The 23,397-nt window shown below is 38.2% G+C and overlaps 1 protein-coding gene across 1 annotated transcript in view; it reads right to left on the reverse strand.

Moving 5' to 3' along the window:
- Positions 1-2,766: 2,766 nt before the first annotated feature.
- Tmx4 (thioredoxin-related transmembrane protein 4) overlaps positions 2,767-23,397 on the reverse strand; it is a 43,390-nt gene continuing 22,759 nt past the window's right edge. The window contains exons 3-8 of the mRNA NM_001100529.1: positions 19,568-19,613; positions 18,735-18,863; positions 14,849-14,894; positions 8,812-8,913; positions 7,930-7,993; positions 2,767-6,910 (exon numbers count right to left, since the gene is read on the reverse strand). Of these exons, the coding sequence (NP_001093999.1) occupies positions 6,573-6,910; positions 7,930-7,993; positions 8,812-8,913; positions 14,849-14,894; positions 18,735-18,863; positions 19,568-19,613 (725 nt within the window). The 3' untranslated portion in view covers positions 2,767-6,572. The remainder of the gene's footprint in view (positions 6,911-7,929; positions 7,994-8,811; positions 8,914-14,848; positions 14,895-18,734; positions 18,864-19,567; positions 19,614-23,397) is intronic.

Below are 23,397 nucleotides of genomic sequence, written 5' to 3' on the forward strand. Positions count from 1 at the left end.
AATATCTCACAATTAAATGGTTAAAGGGCCATCAAAGTTGAAATCCCCTCTGCGTTGTCTCACCAGAGTAAGGTGGATCATGTGGGCAGAAATTATGTAATGATCTTAATGAAGGTGAACATTAAATATAGTATTCTATTGCTTTAAACCTCCTTTTGTTTGGAAAGTTTTTCAAATTTTGTTTTAATATTTTCATTATCTCAAAGATTTAGGCAATCTAATCCTATTATAGGGAACAGAAAACTCTTGAGGCAATTAGGATTTGGACAACATGGTGCTAATATAGGATTTGGACAACATGGTGCTAATATAGACATCTGGTTTGAGTCAGTTAAAACGTGTCTGACACCAGACATTCAGGGCATTATGACTTAATTGACATTAGACATTCAGAAACCTACAGTTAACAATGATGAAGCATGCTATATTCCTGGAAGAAAGATACTTCTGTGTGTTTCGCAGAAATATGCCCTTGAGAGCAGAAGTGAATGTTCTCCCCCTTTGTCTTTGTCAGCTAGACTGTGGAGGACTGTGAAACTACCCACAGCTTTTGTGCTGGTCTACACATATGCTAATGCCATGAGTGAAATCCACATGTACAAGTGTGTGCTTGGGTGCTTGCCAGCATCTGTGTGACTAGTAATCTATGTGTCCTTGAATATGTTTTATGTTTTGTCTGCCTTTATCTCCCATCTTCTTCAACCTCCCAACTTCTGATACACATTCCTGGCTTCAGAGTCTGAACTTCATATCTGCTGTATGCTGAGCAGCTTCCTCATGTGACTGTCATTTCACACTGAATTCAAAGAATGCCTAAGCCATGCTGGGGATGTTTGCTAGAGCTTTTTTTTTTTTTTTTTTTTTTTTGGAACTTGCTTCTGCCAGCACACCCTCACCCTCCTGTCTCCTTAGCCTTCACATTAGAAATGTTTTGTTTACTTTTTTGGTTTTGCTTTTAGAAAACTCCTTTGTCTGCACAGAGACCAGGCCAAGAGAGAAGTTTTTTTCTTGCTCTTTATGGGCTGATGGTTTTTGTTTTTTGAACAATGGAGATGAGAATTTTCAGTTATCCCAGCTTATTCCCACCTTGTAACAGCCAAGCCTTGTACATCCGATATCTGGAAAACCAATGAAGCATGTAGTCAGTAGCTTCCCAAGAGGTGGGCTTTTCATCACCACTGTGAGGACAAACCTAACAGTCTCTTTACCTTTATTCCTCGTGTTTTTAGTCTATCAATCTGTTGTACATTCCTTTGAGCTGAACTGTACCCTAAAAACTAGTAGTCAAGCTATCTAATTTTTGTATTATCTTCCAATTTTCTGTTCTACCCCACTGCTTACCAAGTATACCTTAGAGAGTCACATTAAAATTATTTTTATCAAAAATCCCATTTCAATACACAACATTCTCTGACTTGCATTGAACCCTGACTTACTGTCCTCATTTTATAAATGGGGTCATTCTCCCAGCTCTCATACTCATAGATGGTTTCTTAAGGCTATTATCTGAACTAACCAGTAGAACTGCTTATGTCATCTGGCGAGGGACTCACGGTCCTGCTAACTCATAAGAACAGATCTGTAGTTTTAAAGCAGAGATTAATAGACAATAGAAACTTGCTTTTTAATCATTCTGCTTTGTGCTACTTGAAAATACAGTTGCAAATCAGAAATGTGCAAGCCATGTATCACAGCACACTTAGGAAGTTGGAGAGGATTGTAAGTCTGGAGAGTTGGGAATCTTGAGGCTAGCCTGGGACAGGCATTGAGTTCTAGACACCCAGCACAACCCTGCTTCAAAAAATAAAACCCTAAATACAAAGTAAAATATTTAGAGACAGGTGACAAGCGATTTTCCAGTAAGTATAAGTCTGCAGACCAGCTGGTTTGGCACCTTATTTTACACAGCTGTTAAGAGTACGAGAAACAAAATGCACTGCGCAATATTTGCTAATAGTCAAAATAATCAAGTGGCCAACCTGTAATCTATTGTGTGCCTAAGACCTGTGCGGAGAGCATGAGTGGAAAGGGCAGGCATTGCTTTAGTGACTTGTAACTCAGGAATCTGACAAGCAGTTTGTCCTTTTAAAGGACTGATATTGTCTAAATCATACAGTTTCCACCCAAGTAACTGCAATTCCAGGAAAGGGCCCATTGGTGACTCTACATTCTGATGGCAAAGACTTTGCAAAGGGCAACTAATGTTAAATTACTAGGATTAAGCAGAATCCCACTTACTATACTTATAGTTTATCCTAACCTGAGAGGGAGATTAGTGAAGAATGTTCACTAAGACTCATCCAGACAGACAGAATTCTGACCTCTACTTTGGTAAAGAGACTGGAAAAATGTGAACATAATAGCATCTCTTCTTTTACCAGACAACTTACTGCTATCTCCCAAAAGGGATAAACCAAATCTCCACTCCACCAGTGTTTAAGTGTGTTCAAAGGAGCCCCCGCCCTTTCCTTTTTTTATTGCTACAGTGGTGGGAACGGTTAAGTTGAGATGGTCTCCTAGAAGTCCTAGAAGAATGCGGAAGTCCAGCAATCTTGGAGGAGTAGCAGAGTTACTTAGTAACTGCACCAACCTGGCCATGGCAAGTGGAACGAGCTCGTACAGAGAGTACAGTGAGCTAATGAGCTGTGGTGTGTTCAGAAGGCCTTACATCTTCAGCATTAACCTTGGGCACACGGCATGAATTTCACCAAGTTTAGGTATGAAAGGTAGAGAATGAATACTCAGAGAATAAACACAGAAGAAAGATTTTTTTAAACAAAGTAATATTTTCAACTGCTTTCACAAATGCTTTTATGTGAAAATATTCATATGAAAAAGCAGTACAGCACTCTGTTTCACTTGGTCATCACCACCTTTAGGTTTTGACACAAATGGAACTGACAATCAAATGGCAGTACACAGGCTCAGGGTTCTGTACAATCCTGTGCTCAGAGAATTTGCAATGCAGGCAATGTAGTGCTTGAAATGATGCACTGAGTTCTCATTTCAATTGCTACACATCTATTTGAGAGCACAGAATACACAGGTAAAGGAAAATAAATACACTGGGCTAAACAATCCACACTATTACAAAAAATAAATACACCATTTTATAATGTATTGACTTACAAGTGAACAGTGTCTTTAGTATAAAAATTCCATTTCTACAAAGCTGTCCAGAAAGAAATAAAATTAAACCACATCAGAAATGGGTCAAAGCCACAGGTGAACATCACAGTTTACACAAAACTTTAGAGACTATGCCGCTGAGGTCCACATGCTAGGCTGAAGCTGTCTTAGGTTTCTCAGTTGAACCTCCTGCCCGGCAGGTTTCATCGGATTCCACCTTGGCTTCTGTCAGACAAGCTACAATCTCACAAGAACCATATCAATGAATGGTATGAGGTAAAGATACACAACACTGGGAGAATTCTTGTTGGCACAAAGATTTACACAAATACTTTCCAATACTTGATAGATTTGACAGGCAAGTCAATCACGCATGTACAATACTGGCAGGAATAACAGCGGAACACTAAGAGAAGAACACAGAAAACCTGTATACACCAGCAGAAGTACCAATCTCTCCTTTCACTTCATGCTTAGGATTTTAATGCTGAAATATCTTTCACCCTTTTCATTCCTTTAAAACTTCCCTTTGAACTCCATTGTTTCCCATCATGCAAAAAGCAACATGGTAGATATTCTGTTAACTAGCATTTTAATCTCCTCGTCAAAAGATGTTACAAGGTGCTCTTATTCAAGTTTACACATACTCAAACTACACAGCAGTATCTTAATTATCAGTCATGGGGTGGCCCTAAAATGTGAGAGTGTAGCTTTTCAGCTACCCAGAGACGATCTTGTCAAGCGTGTTTGCCTTCCACTGCACTAGTTACTATAGTAACAGGTACAGAGCCTATGTATAGGATGAGACTGCAGTGACTGCCACAGCACCCAGCGAAATGGCCTGTGCACTGAATGAGCCATCTCTTCCGTGTTCCACGATTAGCTTTCAAAATCAAAACAATCAAAACAACAAAAACGTGAATTTGCCTGTGCATTGCTTCCATGAGATTCTAAGCAAGCTGCTGTGGTTCAGCATGGTTAAGGGGTGAAGTGCTAAGAAAAATTAAAAAGAGGTGGAATTTTCAGATATTCCAATGAAGAACAAGGCACCTTTCTCTAACTACCTGTCCATAAAGCACTATATATCCTCATTCCACAATTGCTATCTCATTCACCCAATTTTAACATACAGAAAATAGCAATCTACAATTAAATAGCAGGTATGGCAATGGAGGGGAAGCATGGTTAGTTTTGTTTTATAAAATCATGTTTTCATGCACTTAACTTCTGGATTAAATTTATTATATACACAAAAATAAAGTGATATTAAATGTTGATCTAATCGTAAGTTGGTCTTTCCCTTTAATTTTATATTAACAAAGTATTGAAAATTAACCTAAAGGCTTTACATCAAAAGAAATTAAGTTAAATAAATACTTCCTGGACTATTTACTAGAAACCCAATTTTTACCAGGATATTAAAAAGAGAAAAGCTAGGAAAAATTTGTTCCTACGAATAAATATAATTTTAGGCCTCTTCTTCGTGGCCCTTTCTCCCAGCCTCCAATATCTTTTAAGTATTATTAAGAAAGAAAATATATTATCTCATTATATTATTAGATAGTATTTGTGGTCCAACTGGAATGTGGTTTTAAAACATTTATCAAAGCTAAGGCTGACTGTAAGTCTTCAAGTTTTCCTCTGCTCAATTATCGCACTAGAACCCAGTATGTCAATTTGGAGGAGGGTACGTCACAGAACAGCGACACAAGCCTTCCCTTTTCCATACCCTGAACATAGATTTACTATTACACACTCCATGCATCTGATTACAAGGAAACAAAATGCACTGGCAAAAGAGAAGGTGCAGCTTAGCTCTAGTAGGAAGATATAGCAGGAAGTACCACAGAACCATGGCACTTTTGAGTAAGGATGTATCAGAAGGGCAGAAACATGGAAGGGAAGTAGGTCTCCAGTTCTGTGATAGCCTTAGCCTTGAACTGATAGTTAACTAAGTTACAAAGATGAAATAAAAACATTGATAAAGAATGGATTGTCACAATAAAATCTTCCTTTGTGCAAAGTTTGTAGCAGGCTTGTGCAGTATAGGAGGGCGAATTCTGAACCTCCACTACCAATGACTCTCCTGTTGGCAGCAAAGGGTTATCTAAGCAGACAGAGAATTACACTACATATCCCTTTTTAAAATGTCGAAACATTTTGAATTTCACAAACCTAAACTCATTACTCTGAGTCAACCCAAGGGTAATAAGATTCACTTTAGTCATCTTTCATACAGCTAAAATCTATTTTATGCATTTATTTGCAGACATGAGAGGGTAAGAGAGGAGATGGAAATATTTTTTTAAGAAAGCTGGGTTCCTTGACACTGATATTAGATTGAGCAGGGAGAGATTTATAATCATACAATTCTCTAGAGGATCAAGAGAGACAGAAACAAATCAAATCTTTCACCTCTTGATATTGACTTTCATCAATTTTTTCACCAAAAGCACATCAAGAAAAGCAAAGCCGACATGCCTTTTCAGTGGTTATTAAAGTGATTCCAGAGAGATTCCTGGAGATGGAAACTATCACAGACATGAAGTCAGCTTTAGAAAACTACCTTGTAGTGACAGGTGTTTTTCGGTTCAGAAAAACAAAGAATGTGGCTGAAGAAACTTGAAGAAGTCATCCTGTAACTATAGGGACCCAAGCAAGATGTTGTTTATACCTGTCCTATGAATCCACTACTCTCTTTTGCTTTTTCAGAGTACAGCATATCTTTGAGACACTTGGCGGTCTTGGCATCATCAGCTGTGATTACTGATTACCTCAAGCTTTACTTCAATTAAGGGTAACGCATGCAGATCACTGCTGCCTGCTCTTCTCACTACAGAGCAGCTGTGAAATGGAGTCTGCAAGTCAAAGAGGAAAAGTCATAGAGATTAAAGGTAAGAAACAAAAGACAACAGAGACCACAAGAGCTTACATGACTTCATTTTGAAGTTGTATCTATATCCAGGTCTCCACAATTTCTAGCCCCAAGATAATGTTGGGGAGCTGTGGGACCTGATGTTGCTGACATGACTAAAGGACATGCTTAACGGTGACGGCAAAGACTTCCTCTACTTCAAGGTGCTCCAGAGTGCGGTGGCTTTGTTCTCACTTCACTAAGCAGCAGCCTCATTTCTAAAGGTGCTCATGAGAACTGCAGAGAAGTCTTCTGATTTACTCCTTAGTTCCCAAGCACATCGACTTGTTCTGCACAAGTCCCCACAAAGATCCTGACACCATGGTGGCTAAGTGCTGCACCTGACTCTTACAACACTGAGCTTACTACCACGTAACCACAGGGCCAGAGATCATCTTTTAAAAGTGAACATTGCTCATCCAGAGAAACAAAACAAAACAAACAACTAAGGATTTGGCTTAAACTGCACACCAGAGGGAAACAAACTTATTTTTTTTGGCCTGTATTTTTAGAAGTAGCATAATGTAACCTATGGTCCCTTGGCATGCTGACTCTTGCGCTGCCTCAAGGAGTCTTCCACCACGTCCTGTGTGTCAGCTGAACGAGCTTCTTCATCCTTCGGGGACACACTGCCCTCCTTCACAACTCCTTGCTCATTGCTGTCACTTTTCTCCTCATCCATGATGCCTGCCAAGTTGTCTTCTTCTTCATCTTCTTCTACTTCATCGTCATCTCCAAGGTCCTCTTTCTCTTCCTCATCATCCACAAGACTGTCTTTGTTTTCTTCTTCATTTGAGTCATCCTTCTCTTCCTCTGCATCCTGTAGCTGCTCAGCTCCTTGAGCCTCCTCAGACCTCTGCTCCTGCTCTGTGGAGAGAAGAAAGAGGGGAAAAAACCCTCTGGATAAACAATGGCAACTTAGTAATTAACTCACTGGTTAACCATGAGAGGAACAAATGGGAGTTTTCTGTTCTTAAAATGCTGGTATCACATGAACAGGTTTTCTGGTTGCAGCTTAGCCTCATCTAAAAATTTCATATCCCCCTACAGGAGCACCACTGACTGTACAGTGAAGCAGACAGGACTAGAGTACATTTTATTTTATGGTATACAGTAATGCAGTACATACTGTATAAAATACTCAATGACTCACTGGTCATAGCAACTATTTCAGACAGGTTAAGCCAATGAGAGTCCTACTCCCCAGGAATTTGAGACCAAAGTCAGGAAGAAAAGGTCTCCTCTTACAACAAAGTTAAATTGATAAAGTAGGAGTTGGGAATACTCATGACTGAATGAACTTAGGAAATATAGGGCTGGGCTTAAAACCAGAGAACTGGTGCAGCAGTTTACACTGGCTACCTTTTGCACTCCATAATGCTGAAGGGCATACACGTTTCCTAGTTATCTATGAAGTCTTACAAACTTCAAGGACTAAAGACATAACCTTATTTAAACTCCTGAGAAACTCAACACTACAAATAAAGATCATTAGAGCCAGTTAGGCCTAGAAGTACAGTGAATAATTGCAGATTTGGGCAAACTGCTCTTAAAGGACTAGAGATAGTGACAATTGTCAGAGAGACTCAACAATGTCATTTCGTCTAAGAATCTTTCCTTCCAATTCAAGAGTAAAAGTTATTCACTGAAAAATACAGGTGATAAGCTCAAGGAGAAAATGTAATCTTCAACATAAAATATTTTTTAATTTTTAAAAGAGGAAAGTAAATTTTATTCAAAGTTATATGGAGAACACATCTTTGGAGAACTCAATACATGTACCTGGAAGGTCAGTGGGAAGTGGTAAGCTATAGCCAAATGCTGAGCCACAGACTATATAGTATTCTATGAAACTCTAAACACCCATGAGAACTTTTCAAACTTACCAGAGCGTTCAGAGGAAGCTCTTGGAAGAGGCACATAGAAGCATTCTGAGATCACCACCAGGATCTGGAGGAAACAAAGTAACATCACGCTAAGTAGAGAAGACAAACTATCAAGCCTCTGGAACATCAGATGTGTGTCCCTTAACCAGATATCCCTTAACCAGACACTTAGCAACTAGACAAAGCTTTCAGAAAGATATACTTGACTGGAAAGCCACTCCAGGGTACAGAATTCTTGAGTACTTAAAAAAAATAACTGGCCATATAGAAGAAAAATCAGTAATATTGAGAGCTAAACTCTTATTTTAAGCAGAGATTGGCTGGCTTCACCTCTGACCTTGATGCATGAGTAATAGATGGGAAGGTTGGGAGGAAGGACTAGAATAAGAGGTAGAAGGGGAAGCTGTGGTCAGGGTGTAATATATGATAGAATAAATTAATAAAAACTATTTAAAAGAATCTAGACAGTTTTAGCTATTCAACTGGAGTACAGAAACAAGAAAATGGTCTGTCATCTCATTTGTTAGGTGTATTTTTTGTCTTTACTGCAGTGGTCAAAGCAAGGAGCTTTATGTGAAGCCATAGCCAACTTGGTTGCTTGGAAAAATGATTACCAATTGAACTACAATATTTATTTCTTCTTTGATCACTGTGTATATTCCTAGCAGCATTAATCTTCAGAACATTTAAGAAATTAAGACTAGAGGGTGGCAATGAATGAATTTCCCATTGGGTTACACATTGTCATTGAAACCAAAGAGCAAATTAACTGCTTAAAGGACAGACAAAGCTATTTATGTGCTTTTCCTTTTATGGCCACCTTTTAATTTTACATGAAATCCTCTGCTGAAAGGGCAAGAAAAAAGACTGGCAATGTCTTACCAAACCCATGAACAGGCCAAAGACCAAAGTGGCAATGACGAAAAAAACATAAGAACACCATGCAGGAATTCCAAGAGTCACTGTGAAATAGTTGTGAAGATGCTGCAAATCAAAAGAGAAATAAAATGTTTACTTGAAATGCAGGATTCTCTAACTGCAGCTCCATTCTACAAACTGCCTTTCCACATATGTGCCCGAAGTTTATACTCAAGTGATTACTAATGAACAAGTCAAATTTCATAGCTCTGAGAGACAGTAATTATTAAAATTGGATCTATTAAGAATTATTCTTTAGAGTTCAGGATCTTGATACAGGTCTGGACAAATTACTTTGCCAGCTCTTCCTTCCATAGCAAAATTTTTCTAATACCCTTCATGAAATCATTACCTTTTTCTCAGTATTTAATACAAACGTGAAATTTATTAAAAAAATTAAACCCTTTCATTCCTTATTGTTGTTGTATAAAGCAAAGTGATGCCTTAGAGTATGAACCATTTAGCATTTCTACACTTATTTTTTCTAATGTTAAACAATATGTGAATTACAGATATGCACTTAGAGGTAGACTTCCCAGGTCTATACTTCCTCTTGTTGTCATAATGTTTTACACCATAAACTACAATCCTATCAATTAGTAGGCACAGAATTAAAAGGCTCTAAGTTAGACATCAGCAGTCCATAAAAACAATAATCTTCCAAGAACTCACAAAACTGCCGAAAATGAATACAAGTTTCTATATTAATCTCATATTTCTCAAAGTCTAAGTCATTCCTATTTTTGTTTTTTAGTTTATGGTAAGAAATTAATTTTTTTCTGGCCTGTTCTTAAGGAGAAACGTGTAAACCAAACAAAACTTTGTTAAATTACAAGAACAATCTGACAATCCAAAGACTCACCATTGAGGACCATCTGGAGCTGACATAGCCTGGCAGCCAAGCCCACATAATGCTAGTTTTATGGCCATGCCCTATGCACCACCACGAAAGGATCAAGGAGACTAAGGTCTCAGAAAGCTGTTCAGGCCAGATAATATGAATTCTCTGCAAAGGAAGCCCTAACAGTTTATTGTATAAAGACATGAAGGTGAACACTTGGCCAGGGAGATCCTGGATTTTTGAAGATGTAAAAAAAAAATGTGGGCCACTAGTCAAGAAAGTTGTGGACACACCATAAGAGAGACTATGTGTACTCCAGGTTTACAGTATTGGAGCCCTTTGCAGCCCAGATGATGTCAGCATGAGTGCTGAATATAGAAACTAGAGTAGCAAGGGATGGTGGTTGTGTGTCTGCTGAATCTCCCTCACTTTGATCAAATCATTCTTGCTATGCCACCATTTCGCCACTTATGGAATTTCCTACCATATGCTAAAAATACCTAACTTGGTTTTTTACTGTATTAGAGCTCAGATTAAGAAACTTCCCTGAGTCTTAGAAGAGACTTTGTAATTTTTGAACAGCACTGAACAGTAGCTATGAGGACTTTTAATGTAAGGCCTGTATGCCTTTTGCCGTATGGGTGCCAGGGGTAGGGTATTGCTTGATATGAAAATGTATCCTACAGACTCATGTTTAGATACTTGGTACCCACCTGATGGTGGTATTTTCAGCCGCTGTACAACTTTAAAGGATGAGGCCTAGTTGGTAAAAGTAGGTCATTAAAGTTAAAGCCTGTTTTCAATTCTGACCTATTCCTGTAGAGGAATTTTAATCCAGAAACACAGCTATTCTACCTGGAATACAGACATGCCCTTAGTACCATTAATCCCAACAATGATGTCTAACTTGACGGACAAGTCAGAGAAAGATTTGACAGAAGTGAATATGGCCAACATATCATGAGAACAGTACAGGCAAGAGAGGCTATTTAAGAGTGCAGTGAAAGCAGTTCAGTCAGTTCTGTTTTGCCAGTTTTGTTCAGTACTGGCAGGACAAGAGGCAGTGCAGTGGAGTCTGTCCAGCTCTACTCAGTTCGTGCAGCAGAGGCAGTTGAAGCCAGAGAATAAGAAGGAGCCAGAAGATTAGAATGAATTGCCAGAGTTAGTTTCAAGCCAAGCAGAGCAATTCCATGAGAAGCTGAGAGAAGCCAGATTGAATCAGTCAGCTTGGAGAGAAGTTTAAGCCAGAATGGCTGAGTTGAAAGAGCCAGCTAAAGTTCAGAAAGAACTAGAAAGGGTGAGAATATTCAGCAGAAAGCCTGTGAGATGACAGTTACTTTCAGTGAAGAAAGTTACATTTATACTTTCCTCCCTCTCTCCTCTTGCCCTTGTTACCCCATCTCTTCTCTAATATTTTATTAATTCTTCGAGAATTTCACATATTTTGAGCATATTTAATACCTCTCTCTCTCAGCATCCTTTAGGATCACCCTCACTGACTTACCCACCAACCTATTTTGTTTTACCATTCTTTCTTTAAAATAAAATAAAACAAAATAAATATCAAATGAAAACTAAAATGTGTTACCCAAATACTTTGGAGTGTGGGACCTGGCCTCTCCTACTGCACTTTGTCTGGCTTGAGCTTGTCCTATGCTTGTAGTCATAGCCACTGTCTGCTCATATGTGCAGCTGCTCTGTTGTGTCTGGAAGACATTGTTTCCTTGTAGTCATTATACCACCTCTACCTCTTACCTCTTATATCAGCCCCCTTGTCCTCAACGATCTGTGAGGAGAGGCAAGTTAGATATGCCACATTTAGGGCTGAGAGTACTCTGTAGCCTTCTACTCTGCACACTGACCAGTTGTAGGTCTCACTGCAAAAAGCTTCTGATAAGGGTTGAGAAATGTACTAATATCGTTTATAACAATTTAGCAGAACCACAGTAATAGGGAAACCCTAGGGCCAATGAGCTGCCTATCAAGAGGTTCCTGGCCCTCCTAACACTGCCAGGTATGGGTTCCATCTCAAGGAGAAGGCCTTAGAGCCAATTAGGAAGTGGATGTTTATTCCTGTAACACTGGTGCTACTACCAAGACAGTCACTGTTGTAGCTCACAAAGTATACAGCTGGGTAAGGCTGATAATGAACTTTCTCCTCCAGTAGCATGCATAGCGCCTTTCAGCACTGTGAAAGTGAGTACACAGAATGTAGCTTCTAGGTTAGCACCCATTTGATTTCTCCATGTTTTGTGACTCAAGTCTGTGGTATCTTCAGAAGCAGGGTATTATCACCAAGTTCTGAAGAATAACCAAGAGAAATGGCAATAGCCTGTATGCAGTAGGTCTATGGGATCCCACTGGCCAACAGCTCAAAGGGAGGTAACTGAGGGGTTTCTTTGTTTGTATTTGGCTCTTCTACTGTATCCCTCTTACAGGGCAACTCTCCCTTTAAACTCTTTTTTCATATGTATGTGCATATATTTTAGGACCCTTCTATACTAGGTTTTCATAATGCCTTTTTCCAAAGGCCTTTGGTGTTAGCTTTCCTTCCCTATAGTCCCTCTTCTACCCTTACCTACTACCTCCCACCCTATTAAATTAATTTCTGTCTTCACCTCTTCAATGTCACTAGCTGGAAAGTCTCTACACCATGGCCAGAGCCCTAGCCACCATGTCTACCCTTCAGTGGAACTGTGAACTGAAGTAAATTCTTCTTCCATGAAGTTGTTTTAAAAAGTAGTTTCTAATTTTAATATTTTAGGAGTTATTATTCAGCTCTGGCTTTAGGTAAAAAATGTCTACGGAACAGCTCATGCTTTTCTTGATGAGTCATTATCATGACTGGGCTTAAAGTACGGCCAAAAAGACTGAGGACACCGAAGGCTACTCTGTCTCAGGCCTGACTCATGGATATATTTTGCAACTTGCTTTATGAATACCTGCTGTCTTACCTTACTTGTGAACCTATAATGAAGAGGCTGTGGATGAATAATGTGTAGCTGGGCAGTGTCCAAAACGTGTGATCAAAACACTCAAGAAATGTCTTAAGTGAATTTTAAATTACAAAAAAAAAAACGTTATTTGCCTCTGAATCATTGCATTCTAGGTTCAACTCAGCTTAATATTTGATAGCATTCTCTTATTTTAATAAGGTTTACTTCAAGTTTCTTTTATCAATTTATTCTTTAAAGGATCTATTTGAACTTCTAAAAAAATCTGAGATACTGTGGTTTTCTTAGGTAATTATTACTAAAGACTAATAACTAAATAATTATTACTAAGCACTAAAATTAATGAAGTTGTTTTAATAACTACAGACATAAAATTCCATCTGTTTACTTTGAGTTCAAATAGCTTTAGAAACTCTTATAAAGATTGGAGTTGTGGTATCATGAAGATCATATATATATATATATATATATATATATATATATATATATTTGATTATAACAGATTCAGTTTAGCTTTAGATTTTTATGTTCCTGTTTCTTTAATTATGTTTCCTTAAGTCAACATACTAATACTTGATCAATGCTATATGTTTTCATTACATAAAAGTATCCTACTCTATTTTATTGAAAATATTTTAAAATGTCAGCTGATTATCCTGAAACTTTATTTAATATATAGATAAATATTATAAAATATATACTTAATATAATGTATAAATATAAAATTATATATTATATCTTTATAATAATAAAAATATTTAATATATAGTAATATATAAGAATACATTATATATAATATGTATGGTATGCAATATTTTACCAGATGTCTAAATTAGAGCTAATTTTTGTTATATATAAACTTACATGAAAGGACTAAATGAATTAATCATTAAATGAAAGAAATAAAATCATTTCTATCAGTAGAAAAATCAAGACCTCCAGGAACAGGTAAACTCTTCTGTGCCTAGGAAGGCCATCCCTTACTCTAGACATCTGGACTTTTTCAGCCAGCACTGCATGGTCTGATTCAAAGCTGCAGTGTTCCAGGAGGATAGAGTCTTAGGTTTGCAGCTCATCTGCATCACAGGATGTATATACACTTGAAGAACTCAGGACCACACTCATAATCCCCTTTCACACATATGTTAGAGTCCTCTCAATATTATTCTTGCATGGAAGCAATCAGTAAGGTCTCATCAGGCCAAGGTTTCTTGTCTCGGTTTATAGTCTATCTTTGAATATCTACAAGACCTAAGCTAACAGCTTTGTGTAGGCTTCAAGACTGGATGTACAGCATCTCAATATAACTTGCTAAGAAAATGTATGGCCATTGTGGTAAATGGAAGAAAATCTTGGCAAAAGAGATGTCCCCATCTAAACCACAGGGAACACACATGCACACACACATGAACAGGAACTGCTACAGATTTTTTTTATCTAAGTCTGCTATTATTAGATCAAAAAATAAGTAATATCTTTAAACTATTATGTTGTTTATAACCAGAAAGTAAGCAATTCAAGCAAAATATAAAATAAATATATAGCAATAAGCTCTCTCTACAAAGAAGAAAATGAATGGTCAAAGTACATATTAAAATCCAAGAAATAATTAAACACCTGGCCTAAATAATTGTAACTCTGAAGTGACTACATGTCATTATACAAGCACATACAATAGGGAGTATTTTCAGTAGTTGGCCACAATTCTTTTGGTGTTTGGCACTACTATATAACTCCATCACTGTAGTTCAACAAAGGTCAAGAAACACAAGATACTACAATAATATTGGCTGCTCAATGAAAGCTTTGTTTTCTAAAACCAGAAAGCCCTTCTCAGGCTACAGTTTTCTCCTTTTAGACACACAGAATGACTTTCATCCCTGCCTAGACAATCTTTGATCTAAAAAAGAGATTTTACAAGGGGAAAATGAGATAAAATGGAACCACATCACGTAAGCCTCTTTGCTTTTATAAGGATTCATCACCAATCTAATAAACTATGAGTCTGACACAGCTTCCTTGAGTCCCTCTTCAAATTATTCCTTTCTATAAATACATATTTCTACAATGAACCAAACATGAAAGTAGTTTTATGGCTTAAGAACTGTAAACGTACTTACAGTTTTCTTTTTCCAATTGTTTATAAGCTATATTTATACTCTTTAAAAATATGTATGTTCAAATATAATTATTTAAAAGTACTCACCCAAATCTTGCCAGAGATACTAAAAAGACCAGCCATTCCAGACATCCTAAGAAAGAAAAAGAAGAATCCTGGTCAGATACAAAGACAAAACCAAGCAAAGCTCAGGCCAGGGACCATACCCCACTGAGCCTTACTTGCTCTCTCTCCTCCATTCACTTCAATTCTCAAAAAGGTTAGATTTCCTGGTCATTATCTAGACTAAATATATTCTAAATCTTTGACCCCTTATTCTTTCATCATACAAAAATCAACAACTATAAATAAACTATATATGAAGAAAGATAACACATCCTGGTGACAAATGTAAAAGCTCAATATTGTCTAGTATAGTATCTTTCAGGATATAACTACCATAAACGCTCATTTGCTTTTTCTTCTTTTTAATCCTACACATCCTCACATCCTCACTCCACAGCACTGTGAGCTATCAAGCACTTCTGTATGTCACTGTAAAATCAGAAGCATGAGCTGACACTTTCATCTTCTAATCCCCAAATCTGAACCTGATGTATAACAGATCACTTCTGTATCAACAGCAAAGTCTACAAGGCCTGACTTAGGTCAGTTTATCAACCTGTGACTGGAATTTTAACCTGTTTGCTTTGTTGATGACATGATTCCAGTCTTCCCTTCTTCCTGAATAACTGCTTATTCTACTTCTCCAGAATCAGTCTCTTTATCACGAAGATATGTTACACTCACCTCTATCTTTTGAACTCTTCCCCTCACAATTCTTGAAAGCTTCAGAATAAAATTATCTAAAAAGCAGTCCTCTCTTACAATTTCTTCAGTGGTGTATGTCTTGAAACCATTTAAATATAGTTACATTCTAACCATTTGCCAAGGCCATAACAATGTCACCCTGCTGCATTCTATGCCCTTGTCAGAGTTTATCTTTCTTAGTCTCCTGGTGTCATGGGATACAAGTAACTTTTATTTAGTTTCTAGAAAATGTTTTACACTTATTTTTTCTTCTGCTGCACTGATACTAATTGTTCAATTTCCTGTCTTAATTTTAATCACACACACGTAAATTCACAATTTGGCTACATGTGGTGGTCATAGGAGGATTTGCTTGAATCGGTGCTCTCTACCATGTGAAGCCCAGGAATCCAACTCAGGTCATTAGGCTTGGTGGCAAGTATCTTTACCTCCTGTGTCCTCTCACTCGTCTACTTTCTTTTGATTACTTAGTGCTTAGTAGTTAACTTTGAGGACGGTCACAGATTTATCCCAAGAACACTACTCTTTTACTTTCTACCTTTAAATTTACCTTTAATTCTAAGGCTTTAAACACTATCAAAGTCTTCTCTAATCATGTTCATTAATTCTCCACAGGGAACTATCTACACACACACTAACCTTAACAGTTTTACAAAGTCTATACCACTACCAAGCCTAACATTTTTTCTTCTTCCTTTTTAATAATTTTTATTGTCTTTGAGAATTTCACACAATAAATTTTGATCATGTTTACCCCAATCCTTCCCAGATCCATCCCCACCTCCCCTAGGCTCCCTTGCTTCATATCCTCCCCCTCCTCCTTTTTCCTAACCTATCAACTACAATTAGTGTTAGTCATAAACCCTGGGCATGGGGCCATCCTGTGGAGGTTGTTAACATACCAGAAGTCACCCTTAGAAAAACTGACTTCCTCTTTCAAAACAGGAATCCAATACCATCCATAGCTCAATTTAGAGGTGGGGGCTCATGAATCCTTTACACACCAAGCCATAGTCTTGATTTTAAATATCCCAAAGCTATCCAGCAGAAGCTTTTTTTCAATATTTTAATTAAAATATAATTGTATCACTTCCTCCGTCCCTTTCCTCCCTCCACCTGCAACCCAAACAACATTCTCTTCCTCTCAAACTTATGGCCTCTTTCTTTTTCTTCAACATCTAGCAGAATCTTGACAGTGGGAAATAATGAGATCCACTAAGTATTAAATAGGTATCCAAGAAATTTTTTTCTTGTAAATGCCCCTTGTCATGTTAGCCAATTCTTCCTTCAAAACCAACTTTAAATCTAATTCTCTCTACCTCCACCACTGATGATACCCTGTTACAAACTGCTCTTCTTTTGGCTGGATACTATAAAAATCCTTCTAGCTGCTTTCACTTTGCCTTTTCTTTTTTCCTACTAATTTATTTATTTACTTTACACCCCCTCTCCTCCCAGTCACCTCCTCATATCATCCCTTCCCACTTCCCCTCCTCCTCTGAGAAAGGGGGAGGTTCCCCCTAGGTTCCATATTCCCTTGGTACATCAAGTCACTGCAGGACTAGGCAAATGCTCTCTCACTAAGACCAGACAAATTGGCCCAGTTAGGGGAACAGGATCCAAAGCAAACAATCAAGGACAGACCCCACTCCAGTTGTTGGGGTCCTGCATGAAGACCAAGCGGCACAGGAGCCTACATAACTTCCCTCTGAGACGTTCTACCCAACAGCTGACCAAAACAGATGCAAAAACCTGCAGCCAAACATTAGACAGAGCTCGGAGAGCCTTGTGAAAGAGTTGGGGGACCCAGAAGGAATAGAACTCCATAAGAAGGTCAATGGTTATGGGGTCAACTAACCTGGACCCTTTGGGGCTCCCAGAGACTGACCCACCCACCAAAGAGCGTACATGGCTGGACCTAGCTGCCTGCAGAGAAGGAGCAGATGTGCAGCTTGCTCTTCACCTATTCTTGTCCTCTGCAATCTTGCATCCTAAGAGTCAATTTCTTTTTATATGTACTTATATATACAAAATAAATAACTAAGTAAGAGAAATTCCCTCCTGACTGTGATCACAGACCCTGAACAATCTGTCTTCAGTCGACCTCTTACTCCACTAAGGCTCTGCTCCATCTTTTCAGAGTGCTCAATCTGCCACCATGCTGCTCCCAAGAGCTCCACAGAGCTCTTTCTTAAACTGAGGCTTCTGGGTAGGCTACAGTCATCCTGTGACTATGCCAGCCCTGCTCTTATCTGAGCCACAGCTCCTCCTGTCCTGGCAATCACACCCCAGTTCTCTCTTCTGATCAACCTCTCTTAACACCTGCTCAAGTAGGTCCATGACCCTTGTTTTTCCAGACTAATAATAGAAAATATGTTGCTGTTTTTAACAGCCTATCCAAATGATCATATCTCTCTAGTTTGTTTTGCAATCTGTCTTACTAGTTTTAAGTTATCTATAAAAGGAGCGGAGAAAGCAAGTCTATGTAGTGAAGTCATAAATACTTGTCTCTTAGAACAACATCTAACATAAAAATCAGTGTTCAGTTATTTGTAGAATGAAATGCCAGAGGGGAGTTAATTTTAGGATAAGCTCCATATCTCCGAAGCATGAACACGTGTGGCATGTGTTAGATGGAATACCACACTACGGTGCTTCCACACTATTAAGGATATTTCCTACACCTGTATATGCAAACTAGAACTACTTTTTAATATGACCACTCAAGATTGAAGCCAAATAAGGAATGAGTTAATACAGTTCAGCCATATCTACCTTACTAGATATTATCAAAAGCTATCCCCAGGAAATTATACCAGACAGCCAAGAACACCAGTTTTATGCTCAAAATAAGTCACAAGAATCCCTGAGTACTGTGATTCAAGAAACATTTCTCCTTCCAGATAATGGCAACCAGTACTCAATACTACATTTGTAAAGAGGAAAGAGCTGGCATGGCTTGCTGCAAAAGTAGATGGAGGTTTTCTGTAATACCTCCCTCCAATCTAGCCATTCAATTCCTACTACACTAAAACCACTTGAAGTACAAAAAACACTACACAGACTAATCGTAGTTATAAATAATCTTAGATAAGAAGAACTATAAAGGAAAGTCTAGACTTGTAAGTTCAACACATTAACATGGGACCTATTAATAACTTACGTTAGAGAGGCTGGGGACTTCCAGCCAGTGAGAGGCTCAACTGATTGCCATTTCTTCTCTAATATGTAATTCTGTAAATCTTCGTAGATTCCTGGACCACGGTAACGGCGGAATATCCCATCTTTTGCACTATAAATTATATAATCAAGTAGAAATTATATAAATCAAAATAAGAATTGCATAATAAAAAATTATTGATCATATATGTAAATCTGCTTGAATTTTAAATTATCTCAAATGAAAAAAGTGTACTGAGACATTAACCCAGAAGGCATGTGTTATTTATTCTAATACAAATGAGAAATTCTAAAACTTAAATCATTAAATTTTCTATTTCATCACATAAAATATAGTCTGTAACTATAAGTTAAATTTCCAGCAATATTTAATCAGTAAACTCATAACTACCATGCATGCTTGCAACCAATTATTTTTACTTTTTCTAACAAAATAGCCATTGTTATCACATTAACAAATGTTGTATAGACATTTTCAAACTTACGTCATCCATGTCTCTACCTCTGATCAAGAGCAAATCACACATCCACCTCTAACCCTTCCCTCTCTCACCTACTCAGCCGAGATAGGATTCACAGGATGGCTCTACACATTCCCCTTCCTCTCTTCATTGCTAATGTACTGCAGACTGAAACTGACTCCATTGGACCTGTTGGGCTAGTATCTGGAATGACCCCATGTGCTCTATCCATGGGACATTTTTTGCCATTTTCCCTTCACCTTTCACTGGCATGGTTAACTACTACCTGCTTAACATGTCTCCCTGCAGTCCTGCATTTTAATCTTTATAAGATAATAAAATTAATAAAACTTACTGAAAAAATGCTGGGAGAGTGGTGACAAAGAAGCGGCCACTCAAACCTAGGAAAAACAGTTAAAAGTTAAAACTCCAAGTAACTCAGGTGCTCAGTGCTGGAAAGTAGCATCCTCAATACTGCTATTAGGACCACATGAACAAGCATCACTGGAATTACTGAATTACATCATTATCTTTTGACTAAAAGATGAAAAAAATTAGTCATTTTTATTTCCTAATACTTTCTAGTCATTGACACAGACATGTTTATGTTTCATGTGTTACCCTAGAATTTTCTGGTTTATGTTTTACTTGATATTGCATGCAAGCTAAAAGAATATATTATATAACAATAGATCCGAGTTCAATACTAATTTTCTCTACTAGTTTTTGTGGCTTTAGATAATTTAACCTTTTTAAATTTCAGCTGTTTCATTGTAAAATAGGTATATTAACACTTATTTAATTATTCTACAGTTAAATTATATACAGAATATAACATAGTTCCTAAGAGAGTAAGATTTAACAAATTATAGGTATTGATTACCTCAACTGCAAAGTAAATGAACAGACTATTAATCATCGGGAAGCGGGTCCTTTTGGATTCTCCTTTATATAATAAAAAGAACTCCAACTTCTGGAGTCCCTACATTTTACACTATGCAAATACATCAGAAAAGGCAGGGTATAAACCAAAAGATATAAGGTGGTTGAAAGTCCTTATAAATCAGTTTAAAAGTCACAATTATATCACAATTATTTGAAGACTGCTGAACTTATTCAGAAAGGTTCTGAATTGACTTCATTGCTTATTCAACTACAACAAGTGATCCTAAGTAGAAATCATCCATTGTGTAGAAAACATGTTAGATCCCATACAAGTTTGCCAGGTCCTCTGACACAAAGTAATAATGAAACTGATCAGTTATTGATAGGAAATGTACTAGAGGTTTCAGAATTTCATTTTAAAAAGAACTGAATGTTTATAGCAAAGGTTTAAAGAAATAATTTTCTATCACCTGGCAACAAGCCAAAGAGATTGTAAGGAAATGTCTTACTTGTTCATACCTATAAAAAGTAACTCTAGGTCCCACACCCTCGGATCCCGGCCCGCAGCAGCTCTCTGCTCCCAGACCCTGTGAGAGAGAGACCCAACCGCCTGGTCAGGTGGGCACTCCTGAGGCTGCAGAGCAGAAGAGACCACCAACACTGCTCACCCCTGCCCACATCCCTGGCCCAAGAGGAAACTGTATAAGGCCTCTGGGCTCCCGTGGGGGAGGGCCCAGGAGCGGCAGGACCCCTGCCAGAGACACCGCCGGACCCTGAAGGAAACAGACCGGATAAACAGTTCTCTGCACCCAAATCCCGTGGGAGGGAGAGCTAAACCTTCAGAGAGGCAGACAAGCCTGGGAAACCAGAAGAGACTGATCTCTGTACATACATCTCGGACGCCAGAGGAAAACACCAAAGGCCATCTGGAACCCTGGTGCACTGAAGCTCCCGGAAGAGGCGGCACAGGTATTCCTGGTTGCTGCCGCCGCAGAGAGCCCGTGGGCAGCACCCCACGAGCGAACTTGAGCCTCGGGACCACAGGTAAGACCAACTTTTCTGCTGCAAGAAAGCTGCCTGGTGAACTCAAGACACAGGCCCACAGGAACAGCAGAAGACCTGTAGAGAGGAAAAACTACACGCCCGAAAGCAGAACACTCTGTCCCCATAACTGACTGAAAGAGAGGAAAACAGGTCTACAGCACTCCTGACACACAGGCTTATAGGACAGTCTAGCCACTGTCAGAAATAGCAGAACAAAGTAACACTAGAGATAATCTGATGGCGAGAGGCAAGCGCAGGAACCCAAGCAACAGAAACCAAGACTACTTGGCATCATCGGAGCCCAATTCTCCCACCAAAACAAACATGGAATATCCAAACACATCAGAAAAGCAAGATCTAGTTTCAAAATCATATTTGATCATGATGCTGGAGGACTTCAAGAAAGATGTGAAGAACTCCCTTAGGGAAACACAGGAAAACATTAATAAACAAGTAGAAGCCTACAGAGAGGAATCGCAAAAATCCCTGAAAGAATTCCAGGAAAACACAATCAAACAGTTGAAGGAATTAAAAATGGAAATAGAAGCAATCAAGAAAGAACACATGGAAACAACCCTGGATATAGAAAACCAAAAGAAGAGACAAGGAGCTGTAGATACAAGCTTCACCAACAGAATACAAGAGATGGAAGAGAGAATATCAGGAGCAGAAGATTCCATAGAAATCATTGACTCAACTGTCAAAGATAATGTAAAGCGGAAAAAGCTACTGGTCCAAAACATACAGGAAATCCAGGACTCAATGAGAAGATCAAACCTAAGGATAATAGGTATAGAAGAGAGTGAAGACTCCCAGCTCAAAGGACCAGTAAAAATCATAGAAGAAAACTTCCCTAATCTAAAAAAAAGAGATACCCATAGGCATACAAGAAGCCTACAGAACTCCAAATAGATTGGACCAAAAAAGAAACACCTCCCGTCACATAATAGTCAAAACACCAAACGCACAAAATAAAGAAAGAATATTAAAAGCAGTAAGGGAAAAAGGTCAAGTAACATATAAAGGCAGACCTATCAGAATCACACCAGACTTCTCGCCAGAAACTATGAAGGCCAGAAGATCCTGGACTGATGTCATACAGACCCTAAGAGAACACAAATGCCAGCCCAGGTTACTGTATCCTGCAAAACTCTCAATTAACATAGATGGAGAAACCAAGATATTCCATGACAAAACCAAATTTACACAATATCTTTCTACAAATCCAGCACTACAAAGGATAATAAATGGTAAAGCCCAACATAAGGAGGCAAGCTATAACCTAGAAGAAGCAAGAAACTAATCGTCTTGGCAACAAAACAAAGAGAATGAAAGCACACAAACATAACCTCACATCCAAATATGAATATAACGGGAAGCAATAATCACTATTCCTTAATATCTCTCAACATCAATGGCCTCAACTCCCCAATAAAAAGACATAGATTAACAAACTGGATACGCAACGAGGACCCTGCATTCTGCTGCCTACAGGAAACACACCTCAGAGACAAAGACAGACATTACCTCAGAGTGAAAGGCTGGAAAACAATTTTCCAAGCAAATGGTCAGAAGAAGCAAGCTGGAGTAGCCATTCTAATATCAAATAAAATCAATTTTCAACTAAAAGTCATCAAAAAAGATAAGGAAGGACACTTCATATTCATCAAAGGAAAAATCCACCAAGATGAACTCTCAATCCTAAATATCTATGCCCCAAATACAAGGGCACCTACATATGTAAAAGAAACCTTACTAAAGCTCAAAACACACATTGCACCTCACACAATAATAGTGGGAGATTTCAACACCCCACTCTCATCAATGGACAGATCATGGAAACAGAAATTGACCAGAGATGTAGACACACTAACAGAAGTCATGAGCCAAATGGACTTAACAGATATTTATAGAACATTCTATCCTAAAGCAAAAGGGTATACCTTCTTCTCAGCTCCTCATGGTACTTTCTCCAAAATTGACCATATAATTGGTCAAAAAACGGGCCTCAACAGGTACAGAAAGATAGAAATAATCCCATGCGTGCTATCGGACCACCACGGCCTAAAACTGGTCTTCAATAACAATCAAGGAAGAATGCCCACATATACTTGGAAATTGAACAATGCTCTACTCAATGATAACCTGGTCAAGGAAGAAATAAAGAAAGAAATTAAAAACTTTTTAGAATTTAATGAAAATGAAGGTACAACATACCCAAACTTATGGGACACAATGAAAGCTGTGCTAAGAGGA

Source organism: Rattus norvegicus, chromosome 3 (genome assembly GCF_036323735.1).
Source record: "Rattus norvegicus strain BN/NHsdMcwi chromosome 3, GRCr8, whole genome shotgun sequence".
Classification (NCBI taxonomy): Eukaryota; Metazoa; Chordata; class Mammalia; order Rodentia; family Muridae; genus Rattus; species Rattus norvegicus.